Raw genomic sequence first — 22,504 nt, 5'->3', positions numbered from 1 at the left:
GTGGGGACTGTGGGGCATAGTGAGAGAGAGAGATTTAGAAAGAGGGAGAAGTTTGATCAAAGCAATTCAGGTGGGTAGCCATGTTGGCCTGGAACAACAGAACAAAGTTTGGGGCCAGTGGCACTTTTAAGACCAACAAATTTTAATTCTGGGTATAAGCCTTCATGTGCATGTACACTTCTTCAGATACATTGAAACAAGATATATAGGTGTGTGTGTGGGGGGGGAATTAGTTGCCAGGAAAGGCTAATTTGAGTCAAGATGTAACTGAGCGATGTGTATAGCTACAATTGGCAGTTGGTAAGACCTGTGAATAGCAGCAGATTAGCACAGAGATAATAAAAGAGTTAACGAACAGATGTGAGAACCAAGTGTGAGTCCAGTGGCACCTCTAAGAACCAGTGAATTTTAAATCTGGATATAAGCGAGAACTGAGTGACTTTGCGTGTGTAGTGAGATAAGAATCACTTTGAACTCTCTTAAAGCCCATCTCCAGTGCTTCTTCACTCATTTTTAATGAAAGTGTGACTAACGATAACAGAAAATTACCTACTGAGAAGCTGAACACAATTTATTTGGGCTGCAATGTGGATCAAAAGGAGAGAAAGGAATGGAAAGTTTTGCATTGTCCAGCCACAATTGTAAGATATTAACAGCGCAATCCTGTACACGTTATCTCTCTCTTTTTTTTTTTAAATATAAATTTTATTAACTATTTCAACAATACAAGAATTACATTAAACGTGTGAAATACAGTAAAACATTGCTTAATAAAATAACTTTTCTGTAGTAAACTTATGTTTTTTACTAATATTATAGCATCTTATATCTGGAAAGTTAGAAAAACATTCAAATATTCCTTTTCAGTTATCATTCTTTTCGTTTATCTTTGAATTACATTTCCCATAAATAGGAATTAATCACTGCCAAGTAATTAAAAGACAACAGAAGTCTCCCAAACCTAGATCACACACTACATAACTATGAACATTAATTTGTAAAACATTTTTTTCAATTGAACAACATTATTTTGTATTTGGCATGCGATATAGACTCCCAGGTGAATTCCTCCATTGTGATTTTTTCCAGCATAGGGGCCCATGTGTTGAGAGGATTGTTAAATTCGCATTCTAGTTGAAATGTGGAATCAAACAGTGAAAATTTTTCTAACATAAAATAGTCCCATAATTTGTGTATCCATTGAGTTACAGTTGGGGGTGTGGGGTGTTTCCAGTTTTGGGCTATAACTGCTTTTGCTGACGTAATCAGTATATTTATTAATTTTCTTATCCTATCAGGAGGTTTGTCTGGTGGCCATAAATGAAGGAGCAACAATTCTGGAGATAAAGGTAAGTTCTGCCCTGTGATTTTTCCAATGTTTAATATAATTTGCCTCCAAAAGTGTTGAATATCTCTACATGTCCACCAATTATGTATATACGAAGCTTTCTCTCCACATTTTTTCCAACAATATGGCGAGACAGTTGGATTTATACAGGATAATTTACTAGGAGTGAGGTACCATCTTGTGGTCAGTTTTGTATTAATTTCCTTTATACTAGAAATTCTGGATATGTTGCTGTACACGTTATCTCTGAAGAACAGGATTACTTCTATGTAAGTGTCTCTAGAACTGGACCCCGAGAGATCTTTGCTTGCAAATTTAGTTGACTCATGTTAGCAAGAATTCATTTTCTCAGTATGTGGTGATAGCTAATCATTTAGATTGCTTTCATATGGAATTAGAAAAAAATAATGAAAGAGATTATTAATGATGGTAGTGAAATGGAACCTCCAGGTTCAGAACCACGTTGTTTCTAAAAACCAGCAAATAACTGGATTATTGCCATCATTCCCTGCTTATGAGTTTCCTAGAAGCATCTGACTTGCCACTGGAATATGTGGTCCTGGATGATCTAGCCAGGCTCTTTTTATGTTGTTATGATTAGTTTCATTTAATAGACTCACAATTATAATGGTTGAAAGCCCTTATTTTTGGTTTTTTTGGTGGCATGAACATAAGAAGGTAAGAGAAGCCAATGCTGGATCAGGCCAATGCCCATCCAGTCCAACACTCCATCACACAGTGGCCAAAAATACCAGGTGTCATCAGGAGGTCCAGCAGTGGGGCCAGGACATTAGAAGCATTAGCACAGTGGTATTCACTCCCTCGCTCAGTACCACTCTGTGGCATCCATGGTTCTAAGCTACGAACTTCCTTCTCATGCTCGCATCACCCCAACTCGGGCAACAAAAAGACAGGTCATGAACTGCTCTTACATGGTTTTGTGTTACTGATGTTACCAAAGCAGTGTGGAAGGAGCAAGCGCTTCAGTGGCTCCCCTACCATGATGCATTGCAGGAAGTGATCTTAGAACAAAGATTTCCCAAGGGGTTAAAAACATATCAACCATTGTTCCAGTTTTGGCGATCTAATGGCGAACGCGTCTCTTGGGAGCTCCCAAGGATGTGATCCATGAGCCAGCAGATGGGAGAGGGGGTGCGACTGTACGTGCCCCCCTGGAGCCCTTGCGATGGGTTCCTAGCCATGAGTCACCAAGGATCACCTCTCTCCCGGCACGGTGCCGGTGGATTGAGGCATTTCAATGCCCCGACGGTCTCGCCACTGTGTTCCAGTATTGGATTCAGAGACGCACACCGGGACAAGCAAGAGGAGGTTGAGTGCTTTATATAGTTGATGGCGAGATCTACCTGATCTACATTGAGAATGGTTGAAATGAGTACCAGATAAATGGCTGAAAGTCCCCCCTAAAGTAAGCAAGAGGGGGCGGGGAACCCGCCCTGTGTAAATAAAAAAGGATTTTTTAAAGCATGCTTTTCAAAGGAGGGCAGAACTGAAAGCAAATGGGACTATAGTAAGGAACTTACAAGAGAATTACAGGCGGCTTGCAGACATTAGAGACTTTTGGCAAACTTTTCTAAATGTAAACAGCTTCAAAGATGTCGCTGAAAAAGACGGAGAAAGATAAGCAAATGAAACCTAGGCCTCCTAGGATCCAACAGGGGAAGAGGACGAGAAGAGCAACAAGGGGAGTGATGATGAAACACTTACTGGAGAAGATTCGGATTTGGAATGTGGGGCGGCTGCCCCCAAGCAAGGATATCAATTGAGGGAAAGAAGAGGCAAATGAGATGCCAATTTTCTCTGAAGTTTGGGCTTGCTTCTTAATATATAAGCGTTTTTGTTTTGTTTTTTTACTAAGTCAGAATACCTGGACTTGAAATTTTTGTAAGCAACTTTAACCATGACCTTCAATGTAACAAATTAATCTTTTCTCTCTTTTTTTTTACTTAAAGCTACTTTATTGTAATCATTATATGACCACCACCTCTTGGGTTTTTAGTGGTTTATCTTTACTTTCTCCTGTAGTTTATAGTTTCCCTTTCCTTATTTTCTTGTAGTTTTGGAAAATAAATTTTTTTTTTGGCAAAAAAACAAACATATCAACCATTTAAGGACTAGAGACTTTGCCCGAAAAGATAATCAGGTTGGTTTTTTTGTGAATGACAAAGAAGAGGAAAGGATGGTCGGCTCTGAATACAACAGGTTTTTCAAAGGAGGTGAGGCGGATCTGTATCCCAGTAGCAGCTGCTGCCTCAGTGCCTTCTTCGTTAACTTCCACATAAGACTTATGAATGATTTCTGACACGTCCAGGCCTCCTGCAGAGGAGATGCCTGTGAGACTGGCCCTTGGTGTGAAGAGATCTGTTATGCCCAGGTTTCCCAGAATGCCGATCAGACTATATTTCTCCTCCATCTTCATTCGGGGCACATATACTTCCACTTTTCTTTGTCTCATGGACTTCATCCATTTTAGTAACTCCTTGTAGGTGATTAAACGTTGAAGCTGTGGGAAAGGAAATATTCATTATTTATGAAGCACCTTTGGTGTCCTACTCCAACGGGAGCTATTTTATCCACAACTTGGTGAGGCTTTCACAGGGAACTTTAGCCTTAGGCTTTTTTTTGTCTTATTTTTAATGGCTTTCTGTGATCACTATTCTGAGTTCGTGAAGTTAAAAACTCCGTTTAAAGGTCAGACCAATCAGCCTTTTCCCTTCTTTGTAAAAAAAGTGATTTGGATTTTGAACTCAGATCTCGCTCTGCCCAAGCTAAACACTCTGCCTATGGCTATGGCCAGGAACCTCCCATAACCAGAAAAATTTCTTTGCTATCAGCTGTGTGACCACCATTTTAATAGTTATGATGATGTTTTAAATTTTAATTTGTATTGTGTTAACAAATATATTTTGTATAAATGCAATGTTGTTACCCTCCCTGAGCCCACTTCCAGGAAGGGAGGGCTATAAATGTGAAGAAATAAAATAAATAAACAAATACCATGTGACAATTACAGGAGTTGACAAAGCCAATCGAAAAGTAAATGAACCCCAAACTATTCTCTCAGCTTTCAGATGGGCCCTTGCAGAGGTCATTTCGGGGGGGATTGCGGGGGATCGCAGTTCCCCCAGGTGAGGTGCGGGGGGCGGGGCACACGACGAAGCCCCACCCCCTGCTTCCGGCCGCCCCGCTTCCAGCCCTCATTCAGCCAGGAGGAGGCAGGAGAAGAGGGAGGGTAAGTTGCTTCCTCCCCGCCTCTCCCCACCCCTGCCTGCCTGGGGCCAGGGAGGGCCTTGGCGGGGCTTCCTCGCACTCCCGCCAAACTTGCTGGTCCACCGCCGGGCCTTATGATGTCAGGGGGTGTGGCATATGCTAATGAGTTCCCCTAGCTCTTTTTCTACGAAACGACCCCTGGGCCCTTGAAATGCTGTAGCAACATAGTTCAAACTAGATTGGGCAACCATCCATTATACAAAGAGAGCTCGGGGAAAGTAGCCTGTATGTTTCAGATGGCAGATTGATTCAGGTTGTCCCAGGCGGTTGTGACTACATTAGGTAAAGGTAAAGGTTTCCCTTGCTCGAAAGCCAGTCGAGCACCGACTCGGTGCTCATCTCCGTTTCAAAGCTGAAGAGCCAGCGCTGACCGAAGACGTTTCCGTGGTCATGTGGCCGGCATGACTAAACACCAAGGTGCACAGAACACTGTTGCCTTCCCACCAAAGTGGTACCTATTTATCTACTTGCAATTTCTTGCTTTCAAACTGCTAGGTTGACAGGAGGTGGAACTAGAGATGAACTCACTCCATCATGTGGCAATCCGGGTCTCTAACTGCTGAACTACTGACCTTCCACAACCTGCAGTTCAGCATCTTAACCAATTGAGCCACCTCAGCTCCCCACGCGACTACATTAGGAAATACTTAACATGAATGAATCTTCGAAAAGAGTAAGAGTCCAGTAGCACCTTAAAGGCAAACAAAATTTGTGGCAGGTTATGAATTTTCATGAGTCACTGCTAACTCCTTCGGATGTTCCTTGATCTATTATTGAATCTCAAGGCTTCGGAGTTCTATACCCAGGGTTTAGGCTTAGCAGTTTGCCCACCTCTGCCAGTTCTCCCCCACTCTTGCAGTGGGGAAAAATAGGGGAGGGGATGATCCAGAAGATGTCACATCACTTCAGGTCATCATGTTTTGTGATGCTCCTCTGCTCCATGACCTGCCCCCCCAAACTCCCCAGGATGGTTAGGTGCAGGCCTGCCAACCCTACCAGGGTCAGTATTTGGGCCCCCACCACTCTGGTTCTGACTCAAGTCATGCACAGATATATTTGTACTAATTTAGATCATATATTTCTTCTACAGATAGGTCTCGCAAGAAGCTAGGAGACGCTATCAACTACTGCTCATCCATCTGCAGCCATGACCCCAAATCCCTTTGTGATAATCTTTGGGCAGATGTGGCAGCAAACTGCTTGAAACAAACCTTTCGTAATCTGTTACGCAGAATAATTCCAGCAAATGAGCTAACCAGTGCTGGTTATGGAAAGAAATGTAATCAGTTATATTCTTCTCTTGACTGCTTTTCTTTAGAATGGAAAAAGGTATACCTGCAGCAGGCCAAAATTGTCCTTTGGAAGAAGTATGACCATACTCATTTCATTGTTAGCATATGGAAGTTCAAGAATTAGAATGTTGAACTTCTCTATGGAGGCAAAATTAAAATCGGAGACGTGGTGCATCATCTGTACAGATCTGTTCACTTTCTGGAAAAAAAAACGGTAAGTTAACGAGTCAGGAGCCCATGGAATGAGTGACAAGATGGAAACAGTTTGCAAGATGTTAACTTACACAAAAACAGCCCACTCAAGCTGCTGAAATGATATAATGGTTAGTCAGTCAGTCAGTCAGTCAGACTTTATTGGCATAAAACAATACCTTAAAAGCGGATTACTATCAGAAAATATACATATAAAACCATATAAGACCATACATATAAAACCAAGTATTTTGCAAACTACATAGTATTGCATAATCTCTCCTTATATATAATTGAATAGTGGGTGCCAAAGTTCTAAAATGCACTCCTTTAGTGTATGGACGCTTGAACTGTCTGTCAGAAGACACTGGCTGGGTTGACTGGCTGCTTTGTGCAGTCCCGCCCAGCGTTTCAAGGTCTTTTGCATATGGAAGCTGATTGGACTTCACTGCATTCCACACCTCAAACTCACCCCCCTCCCCGCAAGGCAGTTGGAATGTCAGTTGCATATGGAACCTTCAAGGTCTTTTGCATATGGAAGCTGATTGGACTTCACTGCATTCCACACCTCAAACTCACCCCCCTCCCCGCAAGGCAGTTGGAATGTCAGTTGCATATGGAACCTTCAAGGTCTTTTGCATATGGAAGCTGATTGGACTTCACTGCATTCCACACCTCAAACTCACCCCCCTCCCCGCAAGGCAGTTGGAATGTCAGTTGCATATGGAACCTTCAAGGTCTTTTGCATATGGAAGCTGATTGGACTTCACTGCATTCCACACCTCAAACTCACCCCCCTCCCCGCAAGGCAGTTGGAATGTCAGTTGCATATGGAACCTTCAAGGTCTTTTGCATATGGAAGCTGATTGGACTTCACTGCATTCCACACCTCAAACTCACCCCCCTCCCCGCAAGGCAGTTGGAATGTCAGTTGCATATGGAACCTTCAAGGTCTTTTGCATATGGAAGCTGATTGGACTTCACTGCATTCCACACCTCAAACTCACCCCCCTCCCCGCAAGGCAGTTGGAATGTCAGTTGCATATGGAACCTTCAAGGTCTTTTGCATATGGAAGCTGATTGGACTTCACTGCATTCCACACCTCAAACTCACCCCCCTCCCCGCAAGGCAGTTGGAATGTCAGTTGCATATGGAACCTTCAAGGTCTTTTGCATATGGAAGCTGATTGGACTTCACTGCATTCCACACCTCAAACTCACCCCCCTCCCCGCAAGGCAGTTGGAATGTCAGTTGCATATGGAACCTTCAAGGTCTTTTGCATATGGAAGCTGATTGGACTTCACTGCATTCCACACCTCAAACTCACCCCCCTCCCCGCAAGGCAGTTGGAATGTCAGTTGCATATGGAACCTTCAAGGTCTTTTGCATATGGAAGCTGATTGGACTTCACTGCATTCCACACCTCAAACTCACCCCCCTCCCCGCAAGGCAGTTGGAATGTCAGTTGCATATGGAACCTTCAAGGTCTTTTGCATATGGAAGCTGATTGGACTTCACTGCATTCCACACCTCAAACTCACCCCCCTCCCCGCAAGGCAGTTGGAATGTCAGTTGCATATGGAACCTTCAAGGGCGGAGGGGTGGGATCTCAGACAGGTAGAATGCCATAGACTTCACCCTCCAAACCAGCCATTTCATCCTGGGTAACAATTGTTGCAAATCTCCAGGTGAGGGCTACAGATCACTCAAAATTACAACTGCTCTTCAGGGAGCAGAGATCAGTACCTCTGGAGAAAACAGTGGACTCTGTCATTATACCCTGCTGAGGTCACCACAGCAAAATGACACTGTTTGCCCAAAGCCAGAGCACTCCCCCAGAGCCTCTTTCTAGATCTCGTTGTATTTATTTCCACAACGGGCTTTACTGCTAGTGTTACATAAAACAATTTGTTACAAAGTGTTGCTCATTTAGGGCCCCAGTCACACAGGCCAGATAACGTGGGGGTGAGGTGTGGCTGTTTGCCCCGGGGCAAAATTAAGCGTGTTAGCCCGAGCACACGGTCTCCCAAGTTTTTGCGCGGTGGCAGGAAGCTCGTGATCACACGGCGATGCTGGAGCTGGCAAATAAGCCGCGCGGCAAGCATTCCGTGATTGTTCACATGCGCAGTTCCGCGGAGCAGCACTGCTTCCAGTTTAGTGTTCATGTGCATGCACTTATGAAAACCATCTGGTTTGTGACGGGACTCGGACAGGCGCTGGAAGCCACGGGATACTAGTGCTCCCGCGATCAGACACCTGCCCCTGCCGCACGTTTTCCGGATACTACTGCACTTTCTGAGGTATTTTTTTACTGCACATCTTCGGCAGGATGCCACGGGTTGGCTATGGGTGCGCTACGCTTCCCAGATGTTGCAGTGTGATCGCGCACTGAAAATCCACCTACCATTCGTGCCTTTTAGTGTGGCACAATCCTCCGTGTGAACAGGGCTTAGATAGTTTTTCCTGACGTAGCTTTATAGCCAATTGTAAAGACCACCATACTTATATACCATTTAGCGAACATTTTACTAGTTGATTACAAGCTTACCTCATTCACCATAAAAAGCATTTGCTTTGTGTCTCGTGTGTTAAATTCAGACGCCCACTTTTCTTTGAAGTGAATGGCATTTACTAAAACCAGGATGGTTCTGGAAGGAATAGATCCAGAAGCAAACATATCTTTGATCAAACCTTAAATGGAGGGGAAAATACACACACACACACACAAAGGGATGGGGGAGGAGAATGTAATATCTTTGCAGAAACGATGAAAGAAACAACATGTCTACTATTTTGAGCAGGGTTGCTGTGCAGAGAAAGGCAATGGCAAACCACCTGTACTCATCTCTTGCCTTGAAAAATCCATTGAGGGATTTGCAGCTTGAAGGCAGTTTGTTTTTTTAGCTGTTTCAACCCTTGGAGACTCATTCAACCATGTACATCTACACAGACAATTGAAACATGTTCCCACCAGTCTCTACCCGAATCCTAGTAAACAGGACAGTTTCCCTGTATGCAGGGCTTTTTTTTGTAGAAAAAGTCCAGCAGGAACTCATTAGCATAATAGGCCACACCCAGCAGTAAACCTCATTAGCATATTAGGCCACACCCTGACTGCACCACTCATTAGCATATTAGGCCGCATTCCCATGTTACCAGAAGTGTGGTCATACAGCCACACCCACCTTTCCCTTCTTATTCTGTTTACCTTGTTTGTTGTCAAAACCCAGGCCCTTTTTTTGTTGCAGGAACTCCTTTGCATGTTAGGCCACACACCCCTAATGTAGCCAATCCTAATGAGTTTCTGTTGTTGGGTGTGACCTATTATGCTAATGAGTTCCTGCTGGGTGTGGCCAACTCGGGAGCCAGCCGGAACTCCGTTCCTGTGCGTTCCTGCCCCAGAATAGCCCTGCCTGTATGCAGTTAGTGATTTTGGGGCGATTTTGGCATTCTCCTTTTTGTCAAGAAGTAACAGCCACATGTGAAGGCTTTTGCACGTGCCCAAGTTGATTCATGCGTGCATTGGATTGCCACTGGTGTGGGATGAGGGGAGGGGAGAGTTGTCAGATCCAAGTTGGGAAACCCCTGGAAATTTGGGAGTGGAGCTTGGGGAGGATAGAGACCTCAGTGCGATACAACGCCATAGAGTCCACTCTCCAAAGCATACATTTTCTCCAGGGGAACTGAACTTTGTACTATGGCGATGAGCTGTAATTACAGATAATCCCCAGGTCCAGCCTGGAGGCTGGCATCCCTAAGTGGTCCTCCTGTGCAAGGGGACTGATCATTGCTGCAGGGTGGATGTTTCTGTGCAATTAATCTTGAGAGTTCATGTATAAAAATATAGCATCCTTTCTTTCTTTCTTTTCTTGACAGCTGAATGTCTACTCCTATATTTTAAAGGTAAAGGTTTCCCTTGCCCGAAAGCCAGTCGAATCAGACTCTAGGGTTGCGGTGCTCATCTCCGTTTCCAAGCCAAAGAGCCAGCGCTGTCCGAAGACATTTCCGTGGTCATGTGGCCGGCATGACTAAACACCAAGCAGTGTTCCCTCTAAGCTGAGTTAGTGTGAGCTAGCTCACAGTTTTTTAGCCTCTGGCTCACACATTTTTGTATTGGCTCAGGAAGGATGGCTTCAGAGCAAACTAGTTTATCCAGCAGCCAAATCGCTTGCTCACAACTTTAATGCCAGTAGCTCTCAAAGTAGAATTTTTGCTCACAAGACTCCACAGCTTAGAGGGAACACTGACACCAAGGCGCACGGAACGCAGTTCCCTTCCCACCGAAGTGGTACCTATTTATCTACTTGCAATTTCTTGATTTCAAACTGCTAGGTTGGCAGGAGCTGGAACTAGAGACGGGAGCTCACTCCGTCATGCAGCAACTCGGGTCTCGAACTGCTGAACTACTGACCTTCCACAGCCTGCAGTTCAGCATCTTAACCACTTGAGCCACCGCAGCTCCTTTTTAAATTTAATTTTATTTATTTTAGGCAACCATTTATACTAAGAAACACTGGACAATAAAAGATCATGTCCTCTTACCATTGGTTTGACTTTCCACCCAAGCATTAATTGCCAATCTCGCTTGTTCAGAAGATTTTTGAAAGTCGACTTTTTCCAGGCCTGCTCTGTACAGCTCCTTAGTGCATTTTAAGTATTTCTAAGGTCAAAAGGAAAATAAGCATCCGCATTTCTGTGTTAAATCATGCAACGCCAGGAAAGAATTCCACAGAGTAAATTATCTGAATATCACGTTTCCATTTTGAATACTGCATACAGCTTGCTCGGTGACAAAACAAAAGCACTTTACTGAAAGTTCTTTTCTTTTTTTTAAACCCCCAGAGGGGTATTTTTATTTTTTCGATAAGACTACAAACTACGAAGAAAAAATATAGGAGGGGGAACTGCAACTATGGATAAAGGAAAGATACCCACACTAACTAAAAACCCAAGAGTGGGAAACCCCCTTTATGTTAAACTTAATATTAGTATTAAAAGAGTTAGTAACACAATATACTTGTAGAGTTCTTGTTTTTCACATTGTTCTGTATTAGTAAATTAGTTATTATGAGAGAACTTTCTGAGCATCTTCTTTATTTCAGAGAGCCATTTATCAGAGTCCTTCTGCCCTTACTTCGGCCACTTTACTGAAAGTTCTGATGACATTTAGAAGGGCACAGCAAACTCTATAAAGTGGGGAGTCCCTGATCTGGATCCAGTGGCGCATGACCCCCTTGCTTGCTATCCCACTTCCAGAAGTACTAAGTGCCCCCACCCTGAAATGTTGTTCCTGGGCCACAGGAGACAGGGGACCCTCCAAGAACAGTGTGAAAGGGTGTGGCAACAATTATCCCTCTTCCGTCAATGGATCCAGCTTCCTGTTTCAAATATCACCTCTGTTTTAATCCCATTCACTATCCTTGAACAAGTCACTGTTCCCCATTCTTACCCCCCCCACACACACATATCTTTACTATAGGGATAACACTGCTGCATCAAGGATGCTGTAAGGATTGCTGATTGTCAATGTTGAAAACATCCTATAGCAGTGGTGGCGAACCTATGGCACGGGTGCCAGAGGTGGCACTCAGAGCCCTCTCTGTGGGCACGGGTGACATCGCCCCAGCCAGGCCCAAACCATCATTAATGTGTCGAATTCTCTGCCAAATAATTTTAAGTAAATGAAAGCCTTTGGGATTGCTTTCCTTACTTTGTTTGGATCCTCTTAAGTTAATGTATGAGTTGTTTTTTCCTAAAGTAAAACCTCAGTATTCAGGTTAAATTGCCGTGTTGGTACTTTGTGATAAATAAGTGGGTTCTGGGTCGCAGTTTGGGCACGCGGTCTCTAAAAGGTTCACCATCACTGTCCTATAGCAATAGAAACGGTAAGTATTATTACTGGCATGTGCACAATGTAGAGTATGAGGCAGAACAATTACTTGTAGTTTCTGCTTTGCTCATATAGGATTTCACTCTAATACAGAAACACATTCTTATTTTTCGTTGAAACTGTTGAACACTGGCATTAGGTCACCTTACCGGAAGAATGGGGTAGGATCGTTCAGCATAGAGTCTGTTGGCAATGCTCAGAGTATCATTAGTGTCGAGTGCTCTGATTTGCGAGAGTACACTTCCTAATGCGGTATGGACACTGTTAGGCTGCTGGCACTGTTTCAGAGGAGACACAAAACAAGACACTCTGCTGCTGTGATTGATAAATTCAACTGATCCTTTAAAACAGTATCAACATCTTTTTTCTTTCATATCCATTGTATTAAAACCTTGATGCCACGTCTTTTCTTAATATTTAAAACAGAAGTAGCTTTCCGACAATGTCGAAGGTGTTGAATAACTGTTAAAAACCAGTAAAGAATAAAATAGTGTGTAAAATGACATGGGGATAGTCTAAGAATAAATGCAACAGCATAAAACAAAAACAGCATAAAAATAGACCATCTAAATTCCACAGTAGCAAGAATAGTGATTTCCTTGCAATAGAGAACAACCTATGATTAAAACAACCAAGAACGAGATAGCCAATGACAGCAGATCAATTATCAATAACATCGGTTTAGCTAAATGCTAACTGAAATGAGTATTGTCTCCTGGTGATGAATAGGGCTGCTGAACAGCATAAAACAAAAACAGCATAAAACAAAAACAGCATAAAACAAAAACAGCGTAAAACAAAAACAGCATAAAAATAGACGATCTAAATTTCACAGTAGCAAGAACAGTGATTTCCTTGCAATAGATTGCTGAACAAGTTCACAGTATAATGAATAAGCAATGAAGATACTGCTTTAATTGTTGTTTTGTTTCAACAGCTGAATAACATCAAGAGACCAAAGTCTCAGCACAAGCAGGACGAACTTTCCCAGGCTTGACTGTCCGTTTCGACTTTGCGTCTTTATCAAATATGTGCATTACCCAGAAGGGAATTGTTGATTGTGAGAGCTTGAAGTAGCCACCTTTGAAACTATGCACATATTGTTGAAAACCATGTACTGAAGACAAACAACTACAAACTGACGTTTGATAAAGACGCAAAGTCGAAACGGACAGTCAAGCCTGGGAAAGTTCGTCCTGCTTGTGCTGAGACTTTGGTCTCTTGGTGTATTCAGCTGTTGAAACAAAACAACAATTAAAGCAGTATCTTCATTGCTTATTCATTATACTGTGAACTTGTTCAGCAATGTGTTTTTTGCATGTTTGATCTGAATTGCTGGGTCCTATTCACCCTTGTTGTTCCTTGCAATAGATAACAACCTATGATTAAAACACCAAGAACGAGATAGCCAATGACAGCAGATTAATTATCAATAACATCAGTTTAGCTAAATGCTAACTGAAATGAGTATTGTCTCCTGGTTATGAACAGGGCTGCTGAGAGCCACCCTGGGCTTCCCATGAACCCAATCCAAATAACCAAAACAAATCAGGTTGGTTGAAAGGCTCAGGAAAAACTCATAACAGGAAAATGTTTTCCTCGTAGTTATAAAAGTTTGCAGCCATGGAGAGCTTTCTTTAAAAATTGCTGCTAAAAAGGGGCCACTAACAGAGCAACTGTTTTCTCTGCTCTGCCTTCCCTGTGCCTCCCTGTGCCTCTAGTGGCTGCAGTGCAGAAGTGCACTAAATGTAAGATGAACATGAACTGCATTTGTTGAGAGCAGGATGACTCTAGCTTCACTGGGCCCTGAGCTGACTTGAGCCCCAGGAATTTTGTATCTTTAGTCCCCCTTATCAGCAGCCTTGCTATTGAAACAAAGTTGGCTTCTGTCAAGTTTCCTGGGGAAGGCTACTCCACAATCACAGGGCTGACATAGAAAAGGCCCTAGCTTTAGTTACCACCCAGCTCTGCTCAGTTGGGAGGGACATCTGAAGGGGAAGAGGGCTCTGTAGATGATCTAAGTGAATGGCAGGAGCTACATTCCTGCCTCTTTCAGAGATAGGGAAGAAGATACAGTATAAGCCTAATACAATGCTGGCTTCCCATACCATACCATCTCTATTCCTGGGGCACTGCTTTTGCTGTGCTTCAGCATTCTTAGACCACTGACTTCCAGGGAAATTCCTCCTAGGCATCACCTTGGAGTATCAAGTGCCTGATGTTCCTCAGGCTCTATATTAGAGGACAGTGCATCAGCTATAAGAAAACTATATGTAACCTGCATGGCATGAACCTGAGGAAGACCAAGGAAAACCAATAAATAACAACTGTGCGCTGAAAAACCCGCACAAGAGCTATTAAAAAGAGACTTCAACACAATAAGTAATTCAATACATGTAATCCATCATAGGAAAATACACAAGTCCATAATATCCCAAAGGGAAAGAACAAAGTCCAGAATAACAATCTCTCAAAACAATCAAGTCTGGAATAGATGTCCACAATGAAGTCTGGAATAGATGTCCAACACTTTTCCTAGGTATTGATTAGTGTTTCGGACTTCAGGTCCTTCCTCAGGAACTACAAGCCACTACAGGAAGTCTCATTGCAGTTTCTTAACAGATAAAAATTAGCTGCGGTCACACGGAACAGAAGCCACACAAGTGAGATGGAAAACAGGCGGAGTTTCCAGGCGCGATCTCACCAGCACATCTGGGAAGCGTAGCACTCCCGTGGCTCAACCGAGGCTTCCAGCCGAAACTGCATGGCAAAAAACTAGTACCTCGGAGGTACTAGTTTCCAGAAACTGCGGGGCAAGGGCGGGCATCTGATCGCGTTTCCGGTGGCATCCGGCGCCCGCCCATGTCCCCTTGCAAATAAGGTGGGGTTTTTTTGTCCAAGTCTTTGTGGATGCGCACGCGCACCCAACGGAGCATGCACATTTGTCATGTACACATAAAAACAAAACAGTTTGCCGCGGCGCGCGCTTCTTCGTTGCGCACCGGCTTGTCCTGTGATCGGCACCTCTCCCTTGCCATGGAACCTCCACGGTACCTCCACAGGACCTCCACAGGAGGTCTGATCACATAACTGTGCAGTAGTTTGCCCCACGGCAAACAGCCACGCTTCTCCCCCGCAGTTTCCTGCCCGTGTGACCGGGGCCATTATTCAGTTTCTATATGGGCCAGGTCTCCTAAGCTTTAGAAAGCACCTACAAGGGTTGTTTGGTCCAACTTACATAGTAGCAACCCTTGAATTACGTATTGTGTTGAAGTCTCAGTGAATGGCAGGAGCTACATTCCTGCCTCTTTCAGACATAGGGAAGAAGATACAGTATAAGCCTAATATAATGCTACCACTGATTTCTCAAACTGGTTTACCATATAGGATGATAGCTCCGTTCTTTACATTTTTATGATGGAAGTCTGATGGTATTTCTCCTCTTTACTTATCAGCTTGATTTATTTTGGTAATCAATAAAACAGTGTGTCAGGGACAAAAAAACCCATACCTGAGGAAATGTGGACGTTTCAGGTTCTGTGAATTTGTCAAAATGAAGGACCTGGAATTATAAATAGGAATAGCATAAATGAAAGATTTCCCTAAATAAATATGCCATTATCGAAGCTTACTTAAATTATGTCAAATCAACTTGAATAGTTTCATTCTTCAAATAGTAAAACTGAAACACAGGCAGGTGTTATCTTCTATAATGTAATAACAAAGTGTCCATAACTGACTGAACGGTTGTGTTTTTAACACTTCTGTGCTCCTGTTTATCTTCTCATCAGGAACTATGATTGATGTGAATTTACAACAGATATGTGCTCCCTCTCTCTCTCTCTCTCTCTCTCTCACACACACACACACACACACAATTTCACTTGTAGTATAAACAGTCTGTCTAAGTAATCTAAATACACAGTTAATGGCTTGGGACCTAGGTACCCCAAAAGATGGCTATTTCTTTTGGTTTCATAGAGTCCGATCAGACGGCTCTTTAGATCCGTGCGAGGCACAATTGCCTCACGGATCTAAAGGTAATGTCCAAACACAAACATCTGGGAAATGTCCCTCTTCCGTGGGCATCCCATTTTGCCGCGCTTCGGAGCCGTACTTAAAAGATAGCACTTTAAATCTGGGGTTTTCGGTTACCTGCGGGACAGCTGCGGACTTTCACCCATCTGATGCAATCCTCCCGTCGGGGTGGTCTGATGTCAGACCATCCCGAGCGGGTGCCATTTAAAAAAATCTCTACACATGCGCGGATCAAGGACGTGCTGTCATGTCTATGCGCATGCGCAAAAAGTTTTTTAAAAAACCCACTACACGCTTCCTTTGAGAAGGACGCGCTGTGATACCTATGCGCATGCACGAAAAGTTTTTTTAAAAAAACCCACTGTGCATGCCTTTTTTAGTGGACACCATCTAGACAATCCACAACGGAGGCAGTGCGCGGTAAGGCGATTCACCAGGGGGATGTCTGGTCATGCTACGATGGATTAAAAAGATCGGGATCAAATTCAAGATAGCATAATGACGGGATTAGCTGCCCGTCTGAACACACCCATAGAAGGGTTGCCGACTCCAGTTTGAAAATGCCTGGAGATTTAGGGGTAGAGATTGGGAGGAGGGAGGTCTGTGACAATGTGCCATAGAGTCTAACCTCCAAAGCAGCCATTTTCTCCAGGGGAACTGATCCCTGCAGTTGGGTAATCGGTTTAGTGCTGGGGGATCTCCAGGCCCCACCCAAAGAATAGAAACTCTATTTCATAGGAATAAGAACAGCCATGCTGGTTAAGTCCAATGACCTGTCTATAGCATCTTGTTCCACATTGTGGCCAATTGGCACCAATAGGCTTGCAAGCAGGGCACAGTCAAAGCCCCCCCTCCCGTGCTGCCCCCCAGCACCAGTATTCAGAGGGTTACTGCCTCTGAACATGGAGGCTAATATGCATCGATGAACTGCTGTCTGTTTTAGAAGGCGTTGACAGCTCTGAACCACTAATATTTGCATAAGCGGCCTGTCTTTTACGTCCTCAAGTGGTCTCAAAATCATACCTTTTGTAGCTGAGATGCCGTTTGGCCGCTTGCACCAAGGTATACCATGGCCAAAGCAGATAGGATGCTGAACGGAGAAAAAAATACATTTGCATCTACGTTTGCGTGACTCAGCTCGCGGAAAAGGTCGAAGCAAAATTCACCGTTTGACTCAGCAACCTGGCTTGCCATGATGAAACCAGAGGTATCTAGGACAATGAAACAAAACCCAGAGTATCAAGTTGTGTTGTTGTATTGAATTTGAACTGAACATACATGTAACTGCACTATAGCTTTGATTCGCTTGCTGGGAAAAGAAAAAAAGGGGTGGAGGCACAAGCTGTCCCTTCCAAGTAGTAATCAAAGCTTATAGTACAAAATATCTCTCTGTTGGTTTTTAGGCAAATGGGAAAGCTCCTGCTGTTGAATGTGACATTTCCATCCCTAATCTCTCCAAATTAGCTGTTGTGGCCAATACCTAAAAGATGCTGAAGCTAATGGTTTAAGTGCAGTTCACTACATATAGAATTGCCGACCGATGCGATGATAGTTTTTTCCTGGGAAACATGTACCACAGGAACTCAAGCAAGCAAATGAACGAGAATGCCCTGTAGCCATTTTATTAAAAAATACAACACTATCAAGAAATAGGCTGACTCCGGCCCCTGTCACACTGGGGGAAATAGGCGCAGCCAAAATGTGGCTTTTTTGAGCCGCACCAAAAGAGAAGCGCGGCGGCGGGATCAGACAGATCCCCCCAGCCGCCGCGCAGTTCCTCCCTGGCACAATCAGGTTTTTTTCTGATCTGCATCTTTGGCCGGAAGAGACGGATTGGGGATGGGTGAACGCCGCTTCCCAGATGTTGCGGTGTGATCGCGCCCGCTTGATGAGCCCCCGATCCGTCCCTCTTGCGGATCAAAGCCTCCCGTGTGACTGGGACCTACATCGCACGATTTTACTGCAGGGGAATTTAGTAATACAAAATGTATTGCAAAGCCAGTTGCTTGTTAAATCCCAGAATGTGTAGCTGGCCTTCGAAGCTTCTGAGGAATTCAACGTGTTACCCAGTTATTAGTGCTACTGGTGGTAGTCATACCTCAGCCATTATAATGCAGAAGAGACATCCTTATGAAGAAGAAAAAGTCCATCTTATTAGAGTAGTTTAAGCACAGCAGAAGCTGTCACGGTGTTGGGATTCACGAGGCACTTCTATTTATTTAGAAAACGGGCTCTTTTTATAGCAGGAACTCCTTTGCAAATTAGGTGACACAGCCCTAAAGTAACCAATCCTCCAAGAGCTTAGCGTAGCCCCTGTAAGAAGAGCTCTGTAAGCTCTTGGAGGATTGGCTACATTAGGGGGGGTGTCGCCTAATATGCAAAGGAGTCCCTGCTACAATGAGCCCTGAGAAAACGTATATCCCACCACTCCAGAGACCTGCTTAATGTGACTTACAATGAAGGGTATCGTTCAGGGGTCGTTTTGTAGAAAAAGAGCTAGGGGAACTCATTAGCATAACTCATTAGCATATGCCACACCCCCTGACATCAGGGGCCCGGCGGTGGACCTGCAAGGCTGGCGGGAATGTGAGGAAGCCCCACCAAGGCCCTCCTTGGCCCCAGGCAGGCAGGGGTGGGGAGAGGCGGGGAGGAAGCAACTTACCCTCCCTCTTCTCCTGCCTCCTCCTGGCTGAATGAGGGCCAGAAGCAGGGCGGCCGGAAGCAGGGGGCGGAGCTTCGTCATGTGCCCCGCCCCCCACACCTCACCCGGGGGAACTGCGATCCCCCCCGAATTGACCTCTGGTATTGTTAAATGTTACATAACACTGGTGTCTGCCCTACCCTTTGCAACTGTGTGACTGCTGGTGGGCCTACCTCCAGCCTCCTGTTTTTAACAACAGAATAATGAGTGATCAAAACCAACTTGTCTTTGTAAGCCATTGTACGTTAATTGCAAAGGGGGTGTCAATCTGGTAGAGCAAAATAAAGACTAATATTGAAATAAATCTTGCTAGTCTTTAAGGTGCCACTGGACTTCGGCTTTCTTTAGTGAATGTTAGCCAGTTGATTTATTTATTTCATTCAGTTTTTAGACTGCCCTCCTCGCAAACGGGCTCAGGGTGCTGGACAACATCTTAAATAAATACATCTCAATTAATTAAAAACAGCTACACAAATAAAATCAGACTACAGTAATTCAGATCAAGATTTCCAGAGGAGCATAACATACATCAATTTGTATCTGACTGCTACAAGTAGTTAGAAGCGGACAGAAGGAGTATGTAGAACTCATTCTTCTGTTCTCCCTGTTCCCTCTGGGCACCTCTGAAAAGCTGCTCCTAAGTGCTGGGGGACCCTCAGGAATCAGCGTGAGAATTAGCATGGGGCAGGGTGCAGCTCAAAGGAACATCAGCAGAAACCATTCCCCCTTTCCTGTTGTTCAAATTCTTCTTGCCGAAGTCCCCAGTGTTGCATCCCAGTACAAGGGCACCCTGATCCACAAAAGCCACATTTGGGGGCAGAGGGGAAGGGAGTCTACAAACTCAGCCTATTAATGAATTGAGTCCTGTGAACCATGAAGCACAATTGTTAGAGCCGGAATTTGCAAGTGTGTCTTTGAGTTTCCTTATGCCTGAAAAAAAAGTAATGTCTGTAACTATGGACTGAAAGTTTAATTTAGATCCTCCAAACACATATTCCATCTCTAAAGGCAATAGTTTAAATGGCAGTTTAAAGGCCATTTATTTATTTACAAAGGAGGAGGAGGAGGAGGAGATTGGATTTATACCCTGCCCTTCACTTGGAGTCTCAGAGCAATTTACAATCTCCTTTCACTCCCCACAACAGACATCCTGTGAGGTAGGTGGGGCTGAGAGGGCTCTTTGGAGAACTGCTCATGAGTGAACAGCTCTGAGAGAACTTGTAACTGCCCCAAGGACACACCAGCAGCTGCATGTGGAGGAGCGGGGAATCAAACCCGGTTCTCCCAGATTAGAGCCTGTGCTCCTACCCACTACACCAAACTGGCTCTCATTGACACCCCTCCTTTCTTCCCTAATGGAGACTCAAAGTGGCTTTCATCATTCTCCTTTTCTCTGTTATATCCTCATAATGACTCTGTATGGTGGGTCAGGCCGAGAGTGTGTGACTGGCCCAAGCTCACCCAGCAGGCTTCCATGTCAGAGGTGTGGACTCAAACCTGAGACTTCCAGATCCTCGACCAACACGCTAACCACTAAGCCACACGATGGCTGTCACTGTTCCACACAAATGTGTCAGTGAAACTAGATCTGCCACTGGAAGTTCCATGCACCCCTTCTATCGACCCTTCACAGGATGTGTACAATAAAGACATTAAGTACAGTTAATGATGGAATTGACTGGTTTGACATTTTAGAAATTATGGTTGTAAGGATCCTATGTTGTAGACTCTGTGTTGTACTATTTCGGTTTATTGTGCTGGTCTTATGACTGTTCCTAATACATGTTCCTAATACATGTTCCTAATAATAATAATAATAATAATAATAATAGTAGTAGTAGTAGTAGTAGTAGTAGTAGTAGTAGTACAGTCATTGTGACTTTCTACATACTCACTGACCTTGTCTTAACTTTCCATTCAATTTCAATTTTTTAAATTATTTAACTAATTTTCACACATCTTACCAAATGTGTTATTCCAATCTTAGCTCTATTTATTGTGCACTTGCTTATGCATCTTGAGTGTAATTAGCCCTTGCTGGCAACTAACCCGCCGCCCCCCTTTACCTGTATGTAACATTTGAGGAAATCTTTCTCAATGTCTCTGAAGGGGTGTGCATCTAGACATGCCAAGTCTCTCAGTTCTCACTTATACCCAGAATTGAACTATCTTATCTTGGAAGTGCCACTGGACTTAAAATTTGTTCTCACGTCTGTTTGTTAAACTGTTTGTATTTGTATGCTAATTTACTGCCATTCACAGATCTTAAAGGTAAAGGTTCCCTTGCTTGAAGGCCAGTCGAATCCGACTCTAGGGTTGCGGTGCTCATCTCCGTTTCCAAGCCGAAGAGCCAGCGCTGTCCAAAGACATTTCCGTGGTCATGTGGCTGGCATGACTAAACACCAAGGCGCACGGAGCCCTGTTACCTTCCCACCGAAGTGGTACCTATTTATCTACTTGCAATTTCTTGCTTTCAAACTGCTAGGTTGGCAGGACACAGATCTTACCAACTGCTTTAATCCAATCTCAGCTATAATCACCCAGTTACTTAATGCATCTTGACTCTAACTAGCCTTTCCTGGAAGCCCCCCCCCCCCAATCTTCTCTCTACCTATAAGTACTGGTTGGGGAAATTCTGTTTCGCTGTATCTGAAGAAGTGTGCTTGCACGCAAAAGCTTATGCCTTGAATAAAATTTTGCTGGTCTTAAAAGTGCCACTGGGCTCAAACCTTGTTCTAAGTATTATTAAGCAGCTAATACAAGTTGAGCTACATTTTGAATTAAAGAGGGTATAGTTACCTTGCAGTCTTCAGAGAACGAGCATTTCCTGGTTAATGTGGATCTACTTCTTGGATTCTTGAAATAAATATTGTACGGCTGCTGGCACACCCACTCTGGCTGGTATGCCAGAACACACTGGTCTTTTGCATCAACAAAACCCTGTTCTTTGGAGGGGGAAAGAATGTATTTGGTAAGCAAGTTGACCAAAGGAGATGTATTTTCTTCTCAAAACAACAACAACAACCAAATTCCACTTTAACAAATAATGTTGGAAATTGCCACCAAGTAAAATAATACTACTAATAATGTGAACTATAAAGTACATTGAACGTTCTGCCTGAAGAAGTCCCTGGAGACATTCCAACTTTTGCCAGCAAATAATGATCCAGAGGACAGGGTTGGATCCAGCCAGCTTTTGCACTAGTGGAAAAAGGGAGTAGGGAAGCCCGTTCGACCACAAAAAGGGGCTTTGCATTGGGGGGGGGGAACCTTGTAAGATGAGGGCCACAGTGAGCAGAATTAGGCGAGACTGAGTGAAAAAACTGGCTGGAGCCAACCCAGATACTTACGTAAGGTCTGTCTTATGCATTAAACAAAAACAACCTTGATTTGCTATGAGAAAACAGAGTATCTCGCATGGAGAAACAAGCACATTCTTTCTCCCTTTTAAGCAAAACAGGTCTGGGGAAACCTGGATTATGGCTTCATTAACCACGAGGGCAGTTGTTTTACCCTTAAAGTGTGTGAAATCTTTAAATACATATGTTTGCCTTCAGAAGCCAAAGGGAGTTAAAAAGCCCATATGAAAGGGACCTTTGTGTATTTGCTCTTGTTATGGTGGTTGTGGATGGGAGGGGGAGGGGGGCAGAGGTCATTTCAGGGGAGAACGCGGGGGAATGCAGTTCCCCCGGGTGAGGTGCAGGGGGCGGGGCACATGACGAAGCCCCGCCCCCTGCTTCCGGCCGCCCCGCTT

The 22,504-nt window shown here is 44.0% G+C and overlaps 1 protein-coding gene across 1 annotated transcript; it reads right to left on the bottom strand.

The window, feature by feature from the left end:
* Window positions 1–3,452: 3,452 nt before the first annotated feature.
* On the bottom strand, window positions 3,453–21,606 carry LOC107120129 (ovalbumin-like). The gene is made up of 8 exons (XM_015422775.1): window positions 21,550–21,606; window positions 17,073–17,260; window positions 15,523–15,573; window positions 12,161–12,289; window positions 10,664–10,781; window positions 8,670–8,812; window positions 5,972–6,127; window positions 3,453–3,869 (listed from the first exon to the last, which is right to left on the bottom strand). The coding sequence occupies exons 2-8, from the start codon at window positions 17,241–17,243 to the stop codon at window positions 3,474–3,476; spliced, it is 1,164 nt and encodes a 387-aa protein (XP_015278261.1). The 5' UTR covers window positions 17,244–17,260; window positions 21,550–21,606; the 3' UTR covers window positions 3,453–3,473.
* Window positions 21,607–22,504: the final 898 nt, after the last annotated feature.

This window comes from Gekko japonicus, unplaced genomic scaffold (assembly GCF_001447785.1).
Source record: "Gekko japonicus isolate JY-2015 unplaced genomic scaffold, Gekko_japonicus_V1.1 scaffold3454, whole genome shotgun sequence".
In the NCBI taxonomy this organism is placed as follows: domain Eukaryota; kingdom Metazoa; phylum Chordata; class Lepidosauria; order Squamata; family Gekkonidae; genus Gekko; species Gekko japonicus.
This window is presented reverse-complemented; position numbering and strand designations above follow the sequence as displayed.

Excerpts from the sequence above, each read along its gene's own strand:
- LOC107120129 (XM_015422775.1), bottom strand. The coding sequence starts at position 17,243 with ATGGCAAGCCAGGTTGCTGAGTCAAACGGTGAATTTTGCTTCGACCTT. Across the intron at positions 12,290-15,522 it reads AAACGTCCACATTTCCTCAG|TGCCAGCAGCCTAACAGTGT; the intron begins GTATGGGTTTTT and ends CCTCTGAAACAG. Across the intron at positions 8,813-10,663 it reads GGTGGAAAGTCAAACCAATG|GTTTGATCAAAGATATGTTT; the intron begins GTAAGAGGACAT and ends CCTCCATTTAAG.